At 43.9% G+C, this 22,549-nt stretch overlaps 2 protein-coding genes across 3 annotated transcripts; both read left to right on the top strand.

Moving 5' to 3' along the window:
* On the top strand, nucleotides 1-5,192 carry LOC117833963 (glutathione synthetase, chloroplastic). Its single transcript, XM_072295692.1, has 13 exons — nucleotides 1-530; nucleotides 986-1,155; nucleotides 1,380-1,455; nucleotides 1,566-1,696; nucleotides 2,198-2,320; nucleotides 2,413-2,497; nucleotides 2,808-2,884; nucleotides 2,961-3,030; nucleotides 3,327-3,448; nucleotides 3,762-3,901; nucleotides 3,980-4,172; nucleotides 4,296-4,422; nucleotides 4,744-5,192. Exons 1-13 carry the CDS (start codon nucleotides 240-242, stop codon nucleotides 4,744-4,746), a joined length of 1,608 nt encoding a protein of 535 aa, XP_072151793.1. The 5' UTR covers nucleotides 1-239; the 3' UTR covers nucleotides 4,747-5,192.
* Nucleotides 5,193-11,376: 6,184 nt separating this feature from the next.
* On the top strand, nucleotides 11,377-21,467 carry LOC117833326 (nuclear pore complex protein NUP107). Of its 2 annotated transcripts, XM_034712783.2 has the most exons (25): nucleotides 11,379-11,599; nucleotides 12,326-12,699; nucleotides 13,296-13,365; nucleotides 14,173-14,288; nucleotides 14,425-14,456; nucleotides 14,570-14,695; nucleotides 15,133-15,291; nucleotides 15,630-15,722; nucleotides 15,814-15,981; nucleotides 16,124-16,222; nucleotides 16,298-16,506; nucleotides 16,578-16,635; nucleotides 17,021-17,109; nucleotides 17,196-17,330; nucleotides 18,002-18,124; nucleotides 18,377-18,475; nucleotides 18,572-18,763; nucleotides 18,926-19,097; nucleotides 19,203-19,359; nucleotides 19,496-19,698; nucleotides 19,858-19,999; nucleotides 20,074-20,234; nucleotides 20,346-20,462; nucleotides 20,554-20,651; nucleotides 21,002-21,467. In XM_034712783.2, the coding sequence occupies exons 1-24, from the start codon at nucleotides 11,493-11,495 to the stop codon at nucleotides 20,632-20,634; spliced, it is 3,282 nt and encodes a 1,093-aa protein (XP_034568674.1). In that variant the 5' UTR covers nucleotides 11,379-11,492; the 3' UTR covers nucleotides 20,635-20,651; nucleotides 21,002-21,467. The 2 variants fall into 2 exon arrangements, with proteins under 2 accessions (XP_034568673.1, XP_034568674.1); XM_034712782.2 differs by having other exon boundaries at nucleotides 11,377-11,599; nucleotides 18,926-19,359.
* The last annotated feature ends 1,082 nt before the right edge of the window (nucleotides 21,468-22,549 follow it).

Genomic DNA, 22,549 nt, shown 5'->3' with positions numbered 1-22,549 from the left:
GAGGTCCATGGTGACGGAAGAGTGGACTCCGGAGGAAGCACCTGGACGCCTCTGCGCCCCGAGAGCGAGAGGCCGAGACGCTAGATCCTCAACTCTGACCCCGCCACATCCGAGGAATCTATTCCACCGTTTCCATCCTTCCCAATCCAAGAAGGAACCCGGCGTCCCGACCCGACGGATCCATCGCGCCCACCGAGACTTCCCCTTCGATCTCCATCCCCGCACCAGACACCCCCGCCATGTCCTCCTGCGTCTCGCACCACCACCACATCCAGGCCCGCGTCCGCCCCCGCCTCCCCGTAGCGGCCCGGCTCCCCGCGGCCGCGGCGTCGTTCGCTCCGCCGGGGCGCCGGGTGGTGACAGCCGCGATGAGCGCCGAGGCGGCCCCGGGCGTGGAGCCGGCGGAGGCGGAACCCGGGGCGGCGGCCGGGCCGGGGCAGCAGCAGGCGGTGCTGCTGGCCGAGATGGTGGAGGACGCCGCCGTCTGGTGCGCCTTGCACGGGCTCGTCGTCGGGGACCGCGCCGACCCGGTACGAATTTGCTTCCCCGCTCGAAAGGTTGCTCTTTGGCTCTTTGCGGGTGCTCTCCGAAATGTGACGCCATCTTGGTGCTTCGTTGTGCGGAGAAAGTTCGGATCTTTAGGCCCGACGCGCCAGTTCCGAATATTTTCCCTCCGGTTCTCGGATAATTCTCCTCTAGTTTAGTTGCACATTTTGAATCTGCCACAGTTCCTTCATTTGCTCCTTGGCGTAGGAATCGAAGAATTATAGTTATAGACTCCCAGCTTGCTAGTTTGCACTTTACCGATTGAGCTTGTACTTGCTAAAGTTACATATAAATTGACATAAACTGTTCAACGCGTGGCAGATTTTGGTCTTACCCATGGGAGCGAGAGTACGAAACGTGTCACCGTTAGCTGCAAATTTTTATCATTCCGAATTAGCTGGTCAATCCGTCAATGCTTTTTTTTTTTTGCCACTTGCAGAGATCAGGAACAGTACCTGGCGTCGGCCTGGTTCATGCCCCGTTCTCGCTGCTTCCATCGCGCTTCCCGACGTCCTTCTGGAAGCAGGCGTGCGAGCTGGCCCCTATCTTCAATGAGCTCGTCGATCGTGTCAGCTTGGATGGGGAGTTTTTGCAAGCTGCGTTGTCTAGGCAAGTTTTGAATTATATACTGAGTTATTTCGGCATCCATGTATATCTTTGTTTTCAGCTTGCACGAAGCAGCTGGTTTCTTTTTATTCCAAGGCTGTTGCCTTCCATTCTTAAAAGGATGCAATTCTCTGTTATTCAGGTCATTGAATAGCCAGACTATTTTTCATCCGCCTAGCTATATAGTGTTTCAGATTAACAGCAACATATCGCTTTTCTAATTTCAGGACAAAGCAGGTTGATGAATTCACTGCAAGGCTGCTAGAAATTCATGAGAAGATGATGGCAATAAATAAGAAAGAGGTAAGAGCAATCTGTTCCCGTCATTTTCAGAATCCCAAGTTTCGGAACCACATCTTTCAATCTGTTCCCGTCATTGAATAGCTACTGACATGTGCTTAACGTGTTTTTAGGCTATCCGCTTAGGATTGCACCGATCTGATTATATGCTGGATTCTGAAACCAATTCACTGCTTCAAATAGAGCTCAACACTATTTCGTCGTCTTTTCCTGGCCTTGGCTCCCTTGTCAGTGAACTTCACAGGTCAGGTTACTGTGCAATATTGCTCTCTCTTGGTAGAGTTATCCTGCCCTTTGCACCTATGAGGTTTTATTTTCTGATAATCTCTTTAATCTATAACAGATATGATGAGGTATGTTCAATATCCAATTGTAGATGGAAAACATTCTGACCATATAGGTTCTCTCCTGAGCTTGGGACAAATACCTTGTCTTAGTCATCCGACATGCTTAACATAGGTGTTTACATAAACATTAGCTACATTCAAATTCCAGATTTTGAAAGCCTCAGCTTATGCTTATACAAGTATAAACAGTGTTTGTTCATTTCAGAGTTTCAAAAACCTTAGCTTCAATGATGTGCCACTTTAAAGAGTCAAGTGTCATACTTGATGACTTAATGTTTCATGTCCTATGAGAGCGAAAATGAAATTAGGCAGCAACATATTCTTATTTTATTATTTTCTAATAATGACAAGATTTCCTTGTTTTAATCTGATAAGTTATATTATTTTGATAACTACAGGACCTTACTCAATCAGTATGGAAAAGTTTTAGGCCTAGATTCTAAAAGGATACCACGGAATTGGGCTGCCACTCAATTTGCTGAAGCGTTGGGCAAAGCATGGGCTGAGTATAACAATGACAGGTTGACACTTTCTTCATGAGTTATATTATTCAGATTCTCTAGAAAATGCAAGCATCAATTAACATTGTTTTTTTTCTTCTCTTGGTCATCAGTGCTGTTGTTCTGATGGTTGTTCAACCTGAAGAAAGAAATATGTACGACCAATATTGGCTTGCCAATCATTTGAAGGAATCATATCCTTTTTATGTTCACTTTCTTTTCTCTCCTGTTGTCAGTCTTCTGGGTTAAAAAAACTTAATTTAGTTGCTGCTGCCTCGAGATTATATTCAGGACATGCTCTTTCCCTGTCTGTGGTTTGGTGGCTTGTGTCCACGACAAATTAATAAAATGTTGATTTCTTGATTGTACAATCTATTATTCTTTCAACATATTGACGGCCTGATGTAACTTCAGGTAACCATTAATGGGTTTCGTTTTTATTTTTTATCTGGTAATAATAGTATCTGACAGAATGGAAAGGGGCTTTCCTTAACTAGCTATCACATATGGTGTGACAACTATAAGGAAAACGTTGGCACAAGTAGAGGCTGAAGGACAGGTGCTTACAGATGGAACACTTGTGATGTAAGTATCTTATACAGACATGAAGAAAGGCTTATTATTGTTATTAGTACTTAGAATGTAAATTTATGAATTGCAGAGATGGTCGGACAGTTGCTGTTGTGTATTTCAGAGCCGGGTATGCACCAACTGATTACCCTTCGGAAGCGGTATGCAATATAACATTTATTAATTCAAATCCTTTTCTATAGAAGTGAATTCTGAATTTTGAGTGAGCATTTTTGTCCTGTAATTGTTCAAAAAAACCGTATGTTTTGGTCCAGTGCTGCTTAACTTAATTTCCCTTAATGAAAAAATCGACTTCTTTTGTGCATGAGTTCAGTCTCTGTTGTAAAGCTATTCTTACTCAAATGATTTTGCTGCATTGGTTGAGGATACATACTAGTTGGTTTTGTTATGACAATGCACTGCTGTTCCAGCTTGACGTAATCCTGTCATATTCCAGGAGTGGAAAGCGAGGCTTCTGATGGAACAATCTTCTGCAGTAAAGTGCCCTTCAATATCTTACCATTTAGTAGGAACAAAAAAGATCCAGCAAGAACTAGCAAAGCCAAACGTTCTTGAAAGGTGATTTAGTTTTCTCAGTACAAATGGGTGATTAGCTGGTATTTGTATTTTGGCATTCTGCTGATGCACGATTACAATAGTTTTTATTTCTATATTCTGTTGATGCACAGCTACAATAGCTTTTTGAGAAAACAAATTGCAACATTATAGATCAATGAACAATCAGAACACTCTTAGATGACCGGACGTTTTAGCTTAATAGTACTCAGAGTCTGGACTATACTTCAAATGCATTAATTGACTGGAATTTCATTGTTCTTGATCTGAATTAGGGCATTAGCAGAATCTAAACCTTTCTCTGACCCATCTATAGGTTTCTCGACAGCAAGGAGGACATTGCCAAACTACGTAAAAGTTTTGCAGGTTTGTGGAGCTTGGATAATGAAGAGATTGTGAAATCAGCAATAGAGAAACCTGACCTGTTTGTCTTGAAGCCTCAGCGAGAAGGCGGAGGTATCTTTTCTTTACACTTGAATCACCATGCTGGCGTAAATCTCCTTAGGATCCTGAATTCCCGATTGTTTCTTTCAGGAAACAACATATATGGTCATGATGTGCGAGACACGCTGATAAAACTCCAGAAGGAACAGGGGGAGTCACTTGCAGCATACATCCTGATGCAGAGGATTTTTCCAAAAGCTTCTCTTACTCCTTTAGTTAGGGGTGGTGATTGCTTTGAGGACCTTACAATCTCTGAGCTAGGGATATATGGAGCCTACTTGCGGTAATTAAACCATTGAGAGTTTCAAACATTTGTGCCCTGTGAATGTGTCATGTTGTCTTTTCTTTTGGTTAATCAAATGATACATTCTAATTCTGACACTCTTATTTTGATGATCGATCTCAGGAACAAAGACAAGGTCATCCTGAATAACCAGTGTGGTTACTTAATGCGCACCAAAGTTTCTTCATCAAACGAAGGTGGCGTTGCTGCAGGGTTTGCCGTTTTGGATAGTGTTCTCCTCACTGATGAGGTGAGTACCTCTCATAGAAACAACTTATTCCTCAACCTTGACCATTTATTACTGTCATAGTAAACTGAAAAATCACATAGCCAAATCTGACACAAAGTAATAAGCAATTTTGTGATTCTAAGTCACTGAGTTTTTTGGGGCTACTCCTATGAGAACTGGAACTATTTTGTTTTCCTAGGAGGAAGTACACCGGCAATTAATCATCAGTACCTTCTGTTGTGCAATAGTGTTTGAAGTTCAAACATTTTGGTCAAACTTATTTTGTCTCCTTTTGGGAAATATCGGTTGAACCACATTTCTTTCATGTTGTCTTCCTTCCAGTGAGATGGAAAAAGTGGAGGAGTTACAAGTGACAACTGACATGAACTAGTGACACGAATCTAGAGCTGAAAGATGGCAATGTCGGATTGGGCGTCATTTGATCTTGGCAGCAATTTTTTGGAAAAACTGTGAATAGCTGACAATGTAACAAATAATACACCTTGACAGCAGAGCAGATGGTGTTAGTGTTCTGCATTAGTGTCATGTTCCTTTTATGTTGGCTGCAAGTGTAGGAAATATCTTGTCACAGAAAACCCTGGAAGACAGCGAGAGTGGGTACATAAGCTTCTGTTTCTTTTTGGGCAAGAGTGGGTACAGAAGCTTATGCAGTCATAGTGTCATGTATTTGTATAGCACGATTGCGCGGACATTGCATCCGAGCCTGATGTTTTCTTGTGAACTGTGGATAAAGATTATTGGTTTTATGGATGTAAATGTGAAATTGTGAAGTTGTATCTTGTGTAAGAACTAAATTATGTTCTTTCTGTTTTGTTTTGTTTTTTTGAGGGAAAAGTTGGGTTTCAGTGCATTAGCTTGTTCTGTGCCTGTTGGCCCAGTGGGCCAAGTGTGGCAAATTGCTGCTAATGGGCTCTCCTTTAAGCTGCTGCAGTACCTTAAGGTTGGGTCAAGTATGGAAATCGTGAAAGGTCAGCCCGCTACTGTAGCTGAATCTATCATACTGTGCAACCTACTCAAAACGCAAAATTTGAATAAGAACAAGCAATTTTCAAAGACGACATGCAAAAAATGCTACTAGCATAAACAAATCTACGATGGCAGCATCGTGTAGTGGAGCCATCGCTGTCGAACCCGTTGGAGAGGGAGACGATAGCGAGGCAGAAACGGAAGGAACTGATCGAGGGGGGCCGTCTCCATCGCCGCCCAAAACCAACGGTTCTGTTGGGATGCAGATGCAGACTGCCCCAAGCCGTCTGCAACGGCCGTCGCTGTCGCAGAAAAGCCAAAACTGCCATTCAGATGTGCTAGTAGCTATCCGTATAGCCTCTCAACAAGAGGATGGAGACGGTAGCCTTTCCAGATCCGAATACTTTCTAGAAGACGAAAAAAAAAAGGTGCATATTTTTATATACTTATGATTGGAAAGGTGCATGGCGAATTCCAAGGTCGCGTGAGCTATCCATAAAAATTCTAGAAAAAAAAATTGTAAAAACTTACGTCATCGCAGAAACGACATAGTCCAGCCACTTCTTCTTTCTGCCGGCACCACAAGTTTTGCACTGGAGTTGTTTCTTTAATGGATTCATTTTACAAGATGATGCGTATACTCCCCCACATATTCTTTTGTGAACTATATATCGGTATTCAGTTATGCAACGATGGAGTGTATGACCGGACTTAATTCGTTGCTTGACATGTGATGTACTTCGTTTCATCCAAGATGTAAATCCGTTTCAAGGATTCATATCGATCGATCAAATGTATACATAGCTTTTGATCATCAATGGAAAAAAAAGCGTTTAGATCATGTCAGCGTATGCGTCTGTACTGTATATATTCTGCAAAGAAAAAGGAGGTTGGTGTTGTTATACACTCATCTTGAACATACTTTTGTAGCGTGCAACTGTTTCCATATGAAATGCCGTTTTCATATGGTGGGCTAAATCACCACAACCATCCCGTTATCCCGTTGTCGACGAGCACATCACGTATTGCTGATAGAATGAATAACTGTAAATAAGAGCATGTGTGCTAATCCTCGTGTTATTAATCGTTTAACTGCTAAATCGGCAGGTGTAAATTTTAATTGGCCCACATGCACACGTGCACGATACCTATTGCCAAAGAACTCCACGACTAGCTGCTAGGATTAGATTCACCCTGCACACACACAACACCACATCATATGGATAAGATAAATGCTTACATTAGACGCCAACCGATTTACCATTTTTTTTAAAATAAATGCTTTACTACTGTTTCATTTCTCCTTATTTAGATAATTCCAGTTTTTTCTTTCAGTTTGCTAGCTTGTTTTCAGTTCCAACGTTATTCCTTGCACCCTTTCATACGAAATGGCTACCAAATAAAAACAAACAGCCGTTTTTGCTGCATTCTGCAACTGCAAGCGTGTTCAAGTAGTGAAGCAAAGATCAGGCAGCCGGCGTATGATCAATAGACAGTTAAGCGCACAGCTTAATCCTTGTCACGCCTATCCATAAGAGAGATTAATGATCAATCCCTTCCATGAATCTTTGAACACAGCAGCATCACGCAAATCAAATCATCAAATACTCACGATTCATAACGGAAATGAGAAATGGAATGAAGATCAGAGAAATGCCTCTGGTTGATCGAAGTTGAACACGATTGAATTACAACGATTTCACACGAAAAAATAACTCGCTCCTCCCGATCTCAGTCTTCTCTCTCAATGGTGATGAGCATACAAAGGAATGCAATGCAGCTCCGGCGGCCTCGGCGTCAGGGTCAGGTCCCCACCACCGCGCCGACCTCGACGCGGCTCCGGGGGCCAGCGGCGCCGGCGGCCGCCACCTGGCACGGCTCCCCGCCGTGCTGCGCGGCGACTACCGCACCGCCGCCGGCCTTGTTGTCGTCGTTTCCCGCCTGCTGCTGATTGTTGGGCTCGCCGGCGTCGTCGTCCGGGGCGTTAGCGGCGGTGGCGGCGAAGCAGAGCTGGAGGCGGCCGCCGTCGCGCGAGGCGCGGAACACGCCCCGGCGCTGCCGCTCGGCCGCGCGCACCTCGGTGAGGATGAGCCGGCCGCCGCGGCGCTCCGCGCGAATGACCAGCGCCTCGGACGCCCGCGGCATCACGGGGGGAAGCAGCAGGCCGCCCCGGCGCCGCCTCTTCTCCTCCTCCTCCGGCGCCGGCGGCTGCACCTCCTCCTCCTCGCGCACCCCTCCGGCACCAGCGGCGTCCGCGCCGTCGTCGTCGGCCGCGGGGAGCAGCTGGTCGTCGTCGATCTCGCCGCCGCCGACGTCGCCGCTCTCGGAGCCGAGGCTCTCGGTGCACGCGCCCACCGCGCCGCGCCACCACGCGCTCCCGCCGGAGCCTCCCAACGCCGCTCGCCGATGCATCGGGTCCTCCGCTCCTCACCACCGGCGGCGGCCACCTCCGCAGCGCAAGCGCAATGGAACAGCGACAGCGACAGCGACACTGCCCGAGGAGGGAGGCTGGGAGGGGGTGCGAGCGCACTATATACGGCGGGAGCCAGTGGCAGAACCGTAATTACCTCCCGCGCGGCGATGCTGATCCAAACTGACGTGCGGGCCCCTCCATGACGTGTACCCCACTGTCAGTTGCCGTGCGGGGCGAAACTGGCGCGCCAGCTGTGGGAGCGGGGGCCTTTCCGCCTCCGCCTCCACCAGACTCTGACAAGTGGGCCCCGGCAGAGCGGTTTCTCCGAGCTGGCGGGAGGGAGAAGCCACGCCACGCGCGCGCGCGCGTGCCTATCCGCTAGTCACTGACGCTGTGGGGCCAGGAGGACGTGGGGTCCCCGCCGCTCGGATTGGGTGGTGTGGGGGTTGGTTTTGGACGGCGCGGCGGCTGAGCTGGAGCGCAACAGGAGGAGAGCGGGCACGAGCTTCGACTGCCATGGATGGAGGAATTCAAGGCATGGCCGCGGCGAAAAGGCGCTGCCAGCTTGTGCCCAAGTGGCGGTTAGTGTAACTGAAGGAAATATCTTTTACTAGGCTGGTGAAAAAATTTGAATTTGCAGTTTATTCCATCCTCCTGATTCCATTTGGATGCAAGTTGTCATGTCATATGCCAAACTAATACGCACGCGGAAAGCTCGTCTTCCCAGTTCGTGGGTTTTGTATTATTGTTATCTGTATCGGAAGAAAGGACGGCTCCCGGAGTCCAGCGCGTATATTCTTGTTGTGTGAGGTGATGTTCGTAGCGCCATACGAGCAGTAAGATGCGGTGGAAAGGCTTGCCGTAGGAACTAAAATTGGCGACTAGCGTAGCGGTTTGTTTCTTAGCTTTTTTGGGGTGAGCTGATCTAGTTCGACCAAAGAAAACATCTGGTTACAGGTAGATTTTGATGCTCATGGATGTGTGTTGCCTTGTACATGCTCCGGTTTCCATGTGGATGCATGTTGTCATGTTATATGTAGTTTGTCCTTCGTAGATTCAAATTAACGGACGCGAAAAGCTCATATTTCCGGTTCGTAGGCTTTATACTATTATTAACTGCGCGGAGGAAAGGACAGCTCTCAGAGTTTGGCGTGTACGTTTGCGTTCACGTTGTGTGAGGTGACGTTCGTAGCGCCATACAGATCATAAGACACGGTGGAAAGACCGGTCTTAGGAACTGAAATTGGTGACTAGTCTAGCGGTTTCTTTCTTAGCTTTTTTTGTGAGCTGATCCAGTAGCGACCAAAGAAAACATCTGGTCACATGTAAATTTCGGTGCTCCGGTTTGTACGTGGATGTGTGTCGTCTTGTATGTTTTGTCCCATGTTGATTCGAGCGAACATGGGCGCGGGAAGTTCGGCTTTCTGGTCGATCACATGCGAACCATGCATGTAGAGTGTACGTGGTTTGTACCATTTGGATTGTTACCTGGCTTTGAAAGAACGGCATCCAGACTCCCCGCGTACGTTCACGTTATGCGAGGGGCCGCTCCATAAAAGCTAAAAGGTTAGTTGTTGTAAGGCACGACGAAAAGGCTGTTAGTAGGAAGTGAATTTGTAGCACGATGGAGCTCTTTCTTAGCTTTTTCGTGGTTAGCTGATCGATCTAGTAGCAACCAAAGAAAACATCTGTTGACGCTGGTGAAAATTTTTGAATGTGCACTATGTTCCCTCCTCTTGGTTCCATGGGGATGCATGTCACCTTGTACATACCTTCAAAGCAAGACAGTCGTTGCAAGCAGGGGCGGAACCAGGATGAACACCTCAGGGGAGCTAAATAGTAGAGATTAAGGACTAGAGCTAGAAATTAATGATGATTTGAGACTTTATCTATAATATTTTATAGGTAAAATCAGGCTCTTAGGGGAGGCTGCATCCCCTAGGCCCCCCTGGATCCGCCCCTGGTAGCAAGACGCGGCGAAAAGGCTGGTCATATAGGAACTGAAATTGACGATTAGTTTGTAAGACGGTTTTTTGGTAAATTTTGATGTTTTTCATTTTGTACGTGGATCCTTGTCGATCGTCTTGTACAATTTCTGTACCCTGTATATCTTGGAGCGAACACGGGCGCATGAAAAGTTGGGACTTTTCGGTCGATGGCATGCAAACCCCACAGCGACTTTTTGATCGAATAGCAGGCTAGCGGCTAAAGAAAACAACGTAGCTACATGCGAATCTTTTCCTCCATACGAATTGGATCGAATATGCATGCACGCTTGCGTGGACTGCTGGCTGGGCATTCTATTTTCCTCATCACGCGAAGCGCCGGCCGCCATAGGCCCGGTTGTCCTGCATATGATACCGGCGGCATGCATGCATTGGCGGCAAGTTGCAGCGGCCGGACAGCTAGCTTGCATCGGTACACTTGCAAGACCAATGCAACGCCATGCAGGGGGAGAGAGATGAAGATGATCTCTCTGGGCTTATCTCGTGTGGCCAGTGGCGACCACACCCCGATGTGCTACATGCTGCCGCTGCTGCGTGCGTGCCACATAGCTGGCTAACTCTGCACACGTCACATGAATGTACCGTTACGTATGGAGAGATGGATCATCGATGCATCTAGATGCGTATGCTAACGGGATCGGAAGCACGAGGTTCTCATCATACCCGTGCAGCTAGTGCTCGACGTACGCGAGTGGCATGAAGATTGGAAGTTTCATCCGCATGTCCAACTTGTTGGTTCTTGATGGTCAAAATAAAAACGTACAAGACACCCAGCTATAGGGATCATCATTACTCGGGTATGACTCACGATGACGTGTAGCCCTCTGTCCCAAGAAATGCGACGTGGACTTGTGATAAGCACTTATCATATAGTACTATCTATACATCATGATAATCGTATAGCAATCACGACAAGATATGCCCAGCAATTCATGTTCGGTATAAGCCAGATGGTTAGATGGTTTAGGCCCATCAAGAGCCCAACAACACCGGCGCGCGACTTCTTCTTCAACCTCCCGACGACGCCTCCTGCCTTCATCTTCTTCTCCATTGCCGGCGCCTCCCACCTCCACCTCCTCCACCATCCCGGCCGCCGCCGGTCGCCGCGCCGCCCGCCCACCCACCAACCTGCTCGTCTATGGTCGGAAGCCATTGGAGCTCCCGAATCCCGGAACTCGAAAGCCTAACCTAACATCCGCCCCCCCTCCCTCAGCCACCGCCGGCGACCTCGCCGCCGGTCGCTCCCGCCCACCACCCACCCCTCCGCCACGCCTTCTCGTCGGCGTGTCCCGAACGGAGCTCGCGGAGACGAAGCGGCCGCACGAATCTCCAACAATGAAAGCCATGTAGCTTCCGGGCTTCCGGAAGCCCGCACAGGATTGCTGATGTTTTCTTCAACAATACTCCTGGGCCCATAAATGCCCACTAAAAATCAGGCCCGTAAAAAAACGTGGGCCTACCACACGGGCAGCCGAGGAAGGGCCCAGGAAAACCAGCCCAGTTGGAAACGGGGAAACCCCCCTGCACTTTTTTTTCGTTTTCCTATGGGAAAAGAATTCGTTCGAGCTCCCCTCGCGGCGCGCAGCCGTACCACACGCCACACTGACTCCGGCGAGGGGACGGTCCAAAACCCTAGCTGAACCCTCCCCCAGCGCCGCCTGCCCGCCCGGCCCATCCGCGCGGCCATGGAGGTGGACCCCTCGCCGTCGCCGCCCCCGTCGCGGCCGCCGCCGCTGCCGGGCTACTTCGACCCGGAGTCCTCCGGCCGCCGGGAGGAGTACCGCCGCTACAGGTCAGGCGGCTTTTCCTCTCTCTCTCTCTCTCCCCCCCTCCTTCATTCGCGCTCCCGGTGATGCGGTTCCGGCTGGGGTAGTTGCGGTTGACGATGGTTGAGGCTCAAATGGGTGGTAGGAGGAGGGGAGATTGGTGGATTTGTTGGGCGAGTGGTGTCTAGGTGTGCTTGGGGGATTGTTCGGGCCAATTGGAGCTTTCGAGGGTTTCGCTGGTGGCAAAACGTCTTGGTTTAGTGATAGGACCTCGAGGCATACGCTGCTTAGTAGTACTAATTTTCGTGGCACCTCGGCAGCATTTTGGAAAGACCTCTGCCTGTGGTTCGTGAAAACATACTAGTCTCAGCATTTTTTGTTCCTAAAAAGAAAAATTGGTGCCCAGGGGCAACCCAACAAGTTAGTAGTTACTTGGTGACAGAAGTGCTCAACAAGTTAGTAACCACACCTTTTGTGTGTACGAGTTCACAATGTGCAAGCTGGTTTCCTTTCAACTGTCAGTGCAGAAAAAAACTTATTCTGTTTGTAGTACAGGAGAAGACTTTTACTCAGAGGCTCAGGGCCCTTATTTGGTACCTATTTTCTTTTCTGTGTGGTTAAAATACTTCGTTACCTAAATTGCCTCAAGTGAGCAATGATGAACTAAGTGTGAGATCCGTGAGGACATTTTACTTTTACTGGGAGTGGTTACTAAACCAGCTGACCATGCTGTTCTCCTTTGCAATTTACAGGAAGAGGTTATCTTCTTCAAATGTCTCGCCGCTGCTGGGGAGCTCACTCTCCAAATCCTCTGAAGCAAGGCTGTTATATGACGGGGACAGCATCCCGAGGCGGCCTAATGCTGGTTTACTCCTTGAAGACATCAAGCAGGAGGCTGAGGATTATTCCAACTTTGAAGGCTTGGATGGATCGAGAATGTTCAGTTCAGCCAAAAGAAGGGCACCATTCGATGGTGGTTCTGCCTCGGACGCAGCTTACAGTTCGGGGAGGCAGGCGGTGAGGCAGACGCTGAAACCAGTCAAGATGGAGGACGATATGTATGCGCCACATGAAGGAGAAACATCGTTTTCAATGTTTGCATCTCTCCTTGATTCTGCGATCCAAGGTTAGTGGAACACCTGGTCTGGTTAGTGAGCTGCTTGTAGTAGCAACTACTATGGCATGGGCTTTTACTTTTGTGCATGTGGTTTTTTTTTCCCGGATGGTTCCCATGTTAAGTAATGATTTCAATTCCAAATATTTATTTATACTTTGTTTTACTTCAATTGTCAACCGATATACTTTCTGATGCATGTCAATGTTTCCTTTTTTCTTGTTCCATTTGACTTTGACCAATAATTAAATAATTAGACTATAGATTGCACATATTTTCAAGTAGCACAAAATAGTAGTTTATTACTGGGTGGTTGCTAAATTCTGTTGTCATTTTTCTCCTTTTGTCTCGAGCATTGTAGCACATGTTATGCAATTATCTGTTGTTTACCAATTACCGGATGATTAATAGAACCACTAGAAACCTGTATCCTTATGTTTCCGATGACCGGCAACCTGAATTTAGCACACATGTGTGTTTTAGCTATATTCTTGATTTATATGACATAAAGCAACCCCCTTCACTTCCTTTCAAGTTTCAAGTTTCCAATTCATTGCTGATTTTATTTTCAAGTACTAATTGTGTTTGTGTTTTCTTTTTTGGTGCAGGTTTGATGCCCTTTCCAGATGTAATTCTACAGTTTGAGAGGACATGTCGAAATGCTTCCGAGTCGATCAGGTTGTCGTTGCAAACATCATATCGGCTGTTAGATTTTAGTATTTTACCTCCCAAACTCTTAGTGACTCTTTACCTTAAAATTTAACTGTTACATAGTTAAATGTTGTTCCCGTCATTCCAACATCGGTGAAAATTACTCATTTCTTCAAGTACTTTAGTTTTGAATCTTGACAATTAAGATGAACAGATTCCCTAGGTTGCAAAAGGATATCATGTATTCTTCCAGTTGAACCCATATGGTTAAGAAGAGATTAATAGATATTTTTTTCATGAACTAAACTTAGAAGATTCAAGGAAAACAGGATCTAGGATAATTTGTTTCTTTATTGTTTGTTTACACACGAACAGTCAATCAGATTAAACTTTCTTAATTGTGAATTCGGAACATGAAGAAAACTTGCTGTCAATATAGTATATAAAGCCTTTTTTTTGTTTTTCTGTTGGCTCTTTATGTGTAAGCATATCACAGGAAGATCTATATAGTTTAAGTCCACCATTATCTTTGTGCAAGCTACTTAGATATGCCTCAGTTTCAGGTGCTTTTTATCTCTGATCAAGAGTTGGCAAGAGATACCAATATTGCTGACCACCTACTTCCGAGCATAGCTTTTACCATGCTCCTCCCCTGCAAACATTTGCCGTCCATTTCTTCACAACTAAGTCAAATAGTGTGTCACTGACTGAATGTAGCTCTTTTCCTATTTTTTTCCAACTAAAGAATGAGGCTGCTAGGTCAGGGTATGATTGGATGCATGTATAGCTTAGATACTACCTTTGGAATATCTATGTAATGCTTTTAAATTTCAGATCTTCTGCTACTGGAAAGCTTCGGGTGGTGGAAGATAAGCTTATGCAGCAAAAGGCACAACTTTTACTTGATGAAGCTGCTTCCTGGTCACTTCTTTGGTACCTCTATGGCAAAGGTAATAGTTTCAATATGGATACTTAAACATCATTCTTTCTATCATTTTCATCTGAAGAACCATAGACTATAAATGAATAATTTTTGAGCAACCACTTTATTATACCCTCTTGAAAATTTCATCTGCTTCATAACAGGAAATGAGGAGCTTTCAGGAGAGCTTTTTGTGGTAAGATGCATATAAGTTATAGCTACCGATAGATTCAAGTCCCTTTTCCTTTGCAGTTTTTGTCCTCAGATGTGTATATTTACCTAAAATTATTGCCCTATAATTGTAAACAGTCACCAACTACATCCCATCAGGAGGCGTGCCGCTTTGTTGCAGCAGATCTTACAGCACAACTGTGTCTGCGGATTGTACTTTGGCTTGAAGGTCTTGCTTCTGAAGCTCTTGATTTGGAGAAAAAGGTTAGAGTGCCATGTTTTTTTTTTTGTTGAAAAAAGTTACTTTAGTATCACCCATTTTGTTTTCTGTACCTTGTGGGATTCTGTAGTTACACATGATGACATGATTGGCATTGAATGGAGCAACCTTACTCTAATATAAATCCTAAAACTTTCATGCCAAGTGAGTGAAGACAGTAGCAATCTACATTTACACGTATGTAGTCTTATATAGTGTTAGAATTTGAAATATCGAGGTACAATGTAACTATCATGTATCCATGGCTTATTCATAATTATTTGTCCTGACTCCTGAGTCCTGACCTTCTTAATTAATTATTTATTTACCATTTAGAGTTTTTCCTGTTGGTATTATTCATTAGCTAATTTATATTCATGAGCAAATTGATAAGATGACATCTATTATTGGTTGTGCTTATTGATGTCATACACTCATGTAGGTGAGAGGGTCTCATGTTGGTTCATATCTACCAAGTTCTGGTGTTTGGCACCGTACACAGAGGTACCTCAAAAGAAACAATAATGATTCTACTATAGTGAAGCATGTGGATTTTGATGCTCCAACTCGTGAAGGAGCACAACTTCTCCCTGATGATAAGGTAGGCTATTACCACCTATTCCAGATATATTGTGAAGATCCTCTCACAGAGAGGCCAATGTTTCATGCTGCATATAATCTTTTATGCTAATGTTGGAAATGTGCATTATGGTTGGTTTCATTTGACCTTCCTGGAACCATCCTTTCTTTGTTTGAGCAAAACCTTTCTATGATATCCCTGGTTGATATCACCTTTTTAAACTATATTCACTGTACTAAAGAAAAAACATTGGCCTAACGGCACTATATAGAAAAAACATTGCTTATTTTCTGAAATTCTTCTTGTTTAGCGTCTCAGCTCTAGTAATAACATTTTGCTTTTTCTTTGTCTATAAGCAGAAGCAAGATGAATTGCTTCTAGAAGATATCTGGACTCTTTTAAGAGCGGGGAGATTGGAAGAGGCATCTGAGTTGTGCCGTTCTGCTGGCCAGGTAGATCAGTTAGTGTATACTATGTTATTCTTGTTACGTGTCATCTCTGCTTAAATTTTGAAAATGCCTTGACTCTTGAGTATATTTTCAGGCATGGAGAGCTGCCACTCTTTGTCCTTTTGGTGGCATAGATATGTTTCCTTCCCTGGACGCATTGCTCAAGAATGGAAAGTCCAGAACACTACAAGCCATTGAATTGGAAAGTGGTATTGGGCGGCAGTGGCGTCTTTGGAAATGGGCATCATATTGTGCTTCTGAGGTGAACTTTACTTGTGTTCTAGAGTATGCTTCTTTCTGTTTTTATTTTTGATGTAGTGCTGTGCATGTTAAACAACTGGTCTGCTTTATTCTTTAAATTTACTGCTTTTGTACACTCACTCAGATTGATAGTACTATTGCAGAAAATTGCTGAACAAGATGGTGGCCGTTATGAGATGGCTGTATACGCTTTACAGTGCAGTAACTTAAAGCGTATCTTGCCAATCTGTACTGACTGGGAGGTATGTTCTTGATTTAATGTTACCCTTTTCTTTGACTGCTGGTGTGTGATGCATCTTTTTCATTCTCATTCCTAGTCAGCTTGTTGGGCAATGGCTAGATCCTGGCTGGATGTTCAAGTGGATCTTGAATTATCTCAGTACCAAACCAGTAGACCAGATGAGAAACAGCTCGATGATGATATGAATGGAGCCCAAAGTTCAGTTGGTCCAGAAAGTTGGCCGTACCATGTTCTTGATCAACAACCTCGTGATATAACTGCACTTCTGCAGAAACTCCACTCGAGGTATTGAAATTATTTAGCACTTACTATCCGTGTTTACCTACTTACATTATTGTTCCGCTCATGTGATGCAGTGACCTTGTTCATGAAACTGTGTCTCGAGCATGCCGGGAGCAGCATCGACAAATCGAGGTAATATTTATTTCCAAAGATGGAAGCTACCTGTGTTCTTGTGCATCATGCATTCTGTATAAGCTTGCCTATGGATTTACTGAATTGAACCTGATGAATTATTCTACATGGCATCACTGAAATTGGGTTAATTATGATGTGCTGTTCTGACAAGATGCCACATTTTGTCCTACATTTATCTAGGTCTCGTTAAGAACATTTGTACATGTGTGGTTCCAAGCATTTGAGTGTATTTGTTGCCTCTTTTCCCTCTTTGAAATTTGTAGGTTGCAATTCTTTTCTATCTCAGTAACTTTAGGAAACCACATTTCACTGAAAGAGCTCTCTAATAATTGATAAACCATTATCCAATTGAAGCTGCAACCCCCTAGTTTTCTAATTGCAGATGAATCTCATGAGTGGAAATATATCTCATCTTCTTGACCTTCTATGGTCATGGTTGTCCCCCGCTGAAGAGGACCAAAATATTGCAAGGTAGGGTCTTTAGGATTTCGTATGTGATGACCTGAAATACTTAATCTGTTTATTGCATCACTTTTGAATAACCTCTGTTTATTTAGGCCCCTTGATGACCCAGAGATGATACGTTTCGCGGCACATGTCGTTCTTGTACTGAGATACATTTTCATCAGTGATGAAATGGAAGATGAGTTGGAGGAAAAGCTGGTTGCTGTCGGTGACCTCATCATCAACATGTAAGTATTATCATTGATGAATTACTAATCTTGGCGTAGTGTGAGCCCCATTTTTCTTTCACTTCTTTTCTTCCCCTTGAAAGCATAGGAGGGCTGCGTTTCATTTCATTAAGAAGATAATAAAATACAAAGAAGGGGTCACAAGTATCATCCCTTCCAGGAAAACAAACCCACATCCACTCGTACACATCTCAAGCAGTTACATGCGAGCCCCTCACAGAAAAATGAAACAACTAGGTATTTGGATTAAGTCCAGGTTAAGCGACCTTGACAGAATCTCATGGAGCACATGGGCTCCAGCTGAGCATCAAAGGATGCTCTCATTTATTACGTTGCAGAACCACAAAAATTTCTCTCTTTTCTTTTCTTGGGCCCAAGTAGTATTGCTGGTCCTTCATATCCTTTTGGGTGATTCCAAATGCCGGTTGTGCTTGATGATAGTATATAAGATAATAATTTCCATAAGATACAGTTGCATAAGTAGCATGAATTTTTCTACAGATCTATCAAGGGCTTAATCCTTATTCTGCTGTTGTCTTATATTAAGGTTAAACTTTGCATTTTTATTTATTTTTGTTGAATCCTACATTCTCCCATAATCCAGATGTTGTGTGTACCTTCTTGTTTAAGTTTAGTTTATCATCATAACAGGAAAAATTCAATGACTTCAGGTATGTGAGATATTTGTTCTCAGAGGACCAAGAGGAGTTGGTTGGAGTATATGCTTCTCAGCTTCAACGTGACGTTTGCATTGATTTGTTTGTGGAAATGATGGAATTAAGGTTAAATAGCAGGTATTGTTATCATATGTTTGTCTGGCTAATTGTCTGCAGTTTAGTATTCTGTGTATATCATTATTATTGTCGGTTGTTTGTTGTCAGATGATCATGGAGACATTTTATATCAGTATTATTTACGGTTGTTCAATCTTGTTTTCTTTTGCTGGTTGTTGAGAAGTCAAATAGGCAGCATTTGATATATGATTAGAGTTCAGCGACTTTCAATGAATTCATTGTACAATCTCACATTTTGTATTCTGGCAACAGTTTGCATACTATGTACAAGCTCTTCCTCTCTGCTGTGGAGTATCTGCCATTCTCATCTGGAGATGCATCCAAGGCTTGTTTCGAAGAGATCATTGAGAGGTTTGTTGATCCTGGTGATATATGTTGCAATGAAATTCACCAAGGTTTCTTGATTATTTTCGTAGATATGTTCTAACAACTTAAAGTTCAATGCAGGGTGCTTTCAAGATCTCGACAAACAAAACCCAGCAAGTACGATGAGGATTTCTCCGATGTTGCACATCAACATCACTTACAGTCACTTCAAAAGGCAATGGTTATTCAGTGGCTTTGCTTCACACCACCACCCTCGATTCCAGACTTTCAAATGATCACTGGGAAGCTTCTGATTCGGGCATTGATGCATAGGTAATTGAATTTGTTTTTGTGCAAGAGAAACTTGAAATCTTCTCTCTTTCTTTCTCATGCTATCACTATGTTTATTTTGCAGATGTTTATGAGAAATAGTTTCATTTTCTTTTATAAAACTTTGTTACCATGGAACTTATGTTTGATTTTTTTATCCATCAGCAACACACTATTCAGAGAGTTTTCCTTGATATCAATGAGGAGAGTCCCTGAACTACCAGCAGGGCCGCACAAGTTGCTTGCCATCCTGGCTGAACCATTAAAGCAAAAGGAAAATTTATTTTCGCTGGAAGATCAGGAGGTATCTGATAACTTACAGGAGTTTGAAGATTGGGTATGGCTCTTTTTACATATTGATGTGCATCTTACCTTTATGCCAAGCATTTTTATTTCTATGTATAACGTGAGTCTTGACCAACTATTTGCTTTGGTCGAACAGCATGAATATTACTCCCTTGATGCGACTTATCGGAACTGGCTTAAAGTTGAGATGCAGAATGATGCTGTTTCTCCTGAAATGCTTTCAGCAGAGGAAAATGATCAAGCTATTGCTGCAGCAAAAGAAACACTGGAGTTGGCATTCTTGTTATTAAAGAGTAAGTTCACAAATGGTTGTATTATATGGTGTACCAGTGTGAAAATATGTTTCCTGTGCTGCAAAATTTCTGATAGTATATGTAAGTATTTGATTTTGTTTTCCTTGTTTTTGATGTTCTTGTCTGTTGCAATCAGAGGATGAAAGACCATGGTTGGATGCTGTCGAGAGCAGTCCATTTGAATCCTCAGATCCTATTTTCCTTGAGTTGCATGCATCTGCAATGCTCTGCCTACCTTCTGGAGAATGCATGTTACCCGATGCAACATCATGCACAGCTTTGACTAGTGCACTATATTCAACTGCCAGTGAAGAGGATGTGCTGCATCGCAAGTTGAAGGTTGAATCCTTTTCCTCCAGATTTTGTGCTTCCAGCATCAATAAGTGAATGCTTGTCAGTCAATATAAATAGCTATAGTGCACAATAAGAACTGTTGAGGACAACTTTGACTTTCAGCTTCCAGTAATTTTAGTTCTGAAAGTATAACCCATTGAACAGGTGGACATTCAGGTCTCGTCTAGAGACCCTTGCTGTATTGAAGTTGCTCTAAGCTGCCTAGCAGCAGAAGGTGATGGATATGGGCTTCATGAAGCCAATGATGGAGGTCTTCTTGCTGCAATCATGGCAGCTGGCTTTAAAGGTATCTTTACTTTAAAAGTGGGACTGTGATTTGAAATATTTTGCAAAACGGTTGTAAATGATTTGTTATGGCAGGTGAACTCAGTCGATTCCAACCTGGAGTTTCAATGGCCATTTCACGGCTTGATGCTTGGTACTCTGATGGGAATGGCTCTGTGGAAAGCACTGCTGCTTACATAATTCGAGGGTTGTGTCGAAGATGCTGCCTACCTGAAACGATTCTACGATCCATGCAGGTGACCTAGCAAATCAATTCGACATGCCACTGCATTTCACTACAGATAAATGGTTTCTGCTGTGCTTCTTTAGTAGATGATACATTAATCTTGGTTGCTCACCTTTTGCAGGCATGTATTTCGCTTTCGGCAGCAGGTGATTCTCTAGATGATTGTGATAAACTTATTGAGTTAGTTGGTTCGTCCGAATCCGGAATGATGCATTTGTTCAGCCAGCAGCAGTTGCAGGTTTACTTCTGTGACCTTTGGTTTGTTCGTCCAAGAAGTGCTTAGTTTCTTTTTTATGACATCGACAAAATTGTTGTTCAATGTTTGCCAGGAATTCCTGATTTTCGAGAGGGAATGCTTGATATGTAAAATGGAGCTTGAGGAGGAGCAGCAGTTACCTTCTGATGGCTAAGTCCTTCATGTTCTCAGGTGCGAGTCACATTGGTAGTCTTCTCCACTTTGGAAGGAAATCATTAAAATCAATGCTGTGCAAGTTTATAGTTTTATTATTGATCAAGGAGGACGACGGTAAAATGTACTGCACAACGCTCTATGCAAATTTGGTTCAGGCAATCAGAGGAATTATTTCTTAAATATCCAGTTAATTAAACTGATATATATCTTTGATCGCATGGATTTTTCTTCCTTTATTTCACATATTTGCTTGTGTAGCGCTGTTGTAATCAGTTACCTTTTCTTTGTTTTACCTCTTTCAACTGGTGCTCATTCTAGCTTGAGTTGATTCCTGTCATTCTGAATTGTTTTGCTTTTGAATGCAGAGAATCAATTGCAAATCACGGGCGGGTTTCGATGTCCGGCGAATCACTTTCTGAACCACCTGCTGACATTCAGAAAGTAATGACCCACAAATTTGGAGGTTGGCGTCAAGATTGAAGGACACTGAAGAACCTGTTGTAATGTGTTTCTAATGGCTTGGCGTCACGATGAAGGACACTGAAGAACCTGTTGTAATGTGTTTCAATGCCATTAGAGGAGGAACTTTGAATTTCCGTGTATAGGTAGGTGTTCGGTAACACCATGGATTGTAAAACTGCCATTTTAGTCCCATCGTATGTGTAAGAATGAATACGCATTTTGGTGGCAAATACAGTACAAGAGGCACCTGCAAATCCAACATGGTTCATGAAAAACTGAACTTTCACGGAGGTTCGGCGAAACTTTGTTGAAATACGCTGTTATGTACCATTTGATCTGTCCTCGTTATTCAGTACTCAGTTTTCTGCATCTCTCCTGCAATTTTCAACTTAAGGGTGTTTGGATCCATGGACTAATTTTTAGCTCGAGTCATATCGGATGTTTAATGATAATTAGAAGGACTAAATGTGAACTAATTATAAACTAATTCACGAAATGAATCTATCAAGCCTAATTAATTCATAATTAGCATAAACGGGGGCTAATTCGCGAGATGAATCTATCAAGCCTAATCAATTCATAATTAGCATATGTTCACTGTAGCATCACAGGGACTAATTAGGCTTAATAGATTCATCTCGCGAATTAGTTCTTATTTATGTAATTAATTTTATTATTAAATTATATTTAATACTCTAATTAGGCTGGACCACGTGCACGCCCCGCCTCGGCTGATCGCTGTGCACTTGATCAGCCTCGGCTGCGGCGCCGTCGAGCATCGTGGCTGGAGTTCCCATCCTTCCCGGCGCTGCGCAACCTCGATCTGACCGGGATGCTGCCGCAAGATGTCACCGCTGCCGCCGCCGTGACGATGATCCTGGAGCGGACCCCGAGGCTGGAGACGCTGTCCCTGTTCTTCCTGCCAGAGCCTCACCCAATGGAGGAAATTGATTCTTAAAAAAAATGGAGGAAATTGCGGCGGCGGGCATCGATGTATACCCCCTATCCGAGGGAGCGAGGGAGATCAACTTGTACTAGTGCTACTAATAAAATTCTAAATTTTGAATTGGATTATTTGAATAAATTCAACCGCCATATTAACCTGGAAATGGTAAGCTTCTGGATCCGTTCAAAACTTGTTAATTTTGATACAAGGAGGTGTAGGCTACCAAATTAGTTTATGTGATGAGCTTTACTAGTTTTCTATGAGCATGTCCTTGTTAACTAGTAAAATCATGAAGAAGAAACGGCCTTGATTTCAGTTAGCAAGGAGTTTAATGGTAGTGGCAGAGTTCTTCCATCTCCAGTCTTCGAGGAAAAGCATTGGGAGGCAAGGTTCTCAGATCAGGATTCAGATGATCGCGTTGGTTGGTTCAATTCAAGTGCATTCCCCTTCAGGCATCATCGTTGTCATTCTAGTAACGGTAATGCTAAGACCCGTCGCAGGATTA

The sequence above is a fragment of the Setaria viridis genome, chromosome 8 (assembly GCF_005286985.2).
Source record: "Setaria viridis chromosome 8, Setaria_viridis_v4.0, whole genome shotgun sequence".
Taxonomy (NCBI): Eukaryota; Viridiplantae; Streptophyta; class Magnoliopsida; order Poales; family Poaceae; genus Setaria; species Setaria viridis.
Note: the sequence above shows the minus strand (reverse complement) of the source record. Positions and strands in the feature narration are given on the sequence as shown.

What these genes read in the sequence shown, in the direction of transcription:
- LOC117833963 (XM_072295692.1), top strand. Translation starts at nt 240, where the DNA reads ATGTCCTCCTGCGTCTCGCACCACCACCACATCCAGGCCCGCGTCCGC. An exon ending in ATCATTTGAAGGAATCATAT is followed by an intron (nt 2,498 to 2,807) that starts CCTTTTTATGTT and finishes GCTATCACATAT; the next exon opens with GGTGTGACAACTATAAGGAA. An exon ending in AAGCCAAACGTTCTTGAAAG is followed by an intron (nt 3,449 to 3,761) that starts GTGATTTAGTTT and finishes ACCCATCTATAG; the next exon opens with GTTTCTCGACAGCAAGGAGG.
- LOC117833326 (XM_034712782.2), top strand. Translation starts at nt 11,493, where the DNA reads ATGGAGGTGGACCCCTCGCCGTCGCCGCCCCCGTCGCGGCCGCCGCCG. An exon ending in ATTCGGGCATTGATGCATAG is followed by an intron (nt 18,764 to 18,925) that starts GTAATTGAATTT and finishes TTTATCCATCAG; the next exon opens with CAACACACTATTCAGAGAGT. An exon ending in GGCATTCTTGTTATTAAAGA is followed by an intron (nt 19,360 to 19,495) that starts GTAAGTTCACAA and finishes TGTTGCAATCAG; the next exon opens with AGGATGAAAGACCATGGTTG.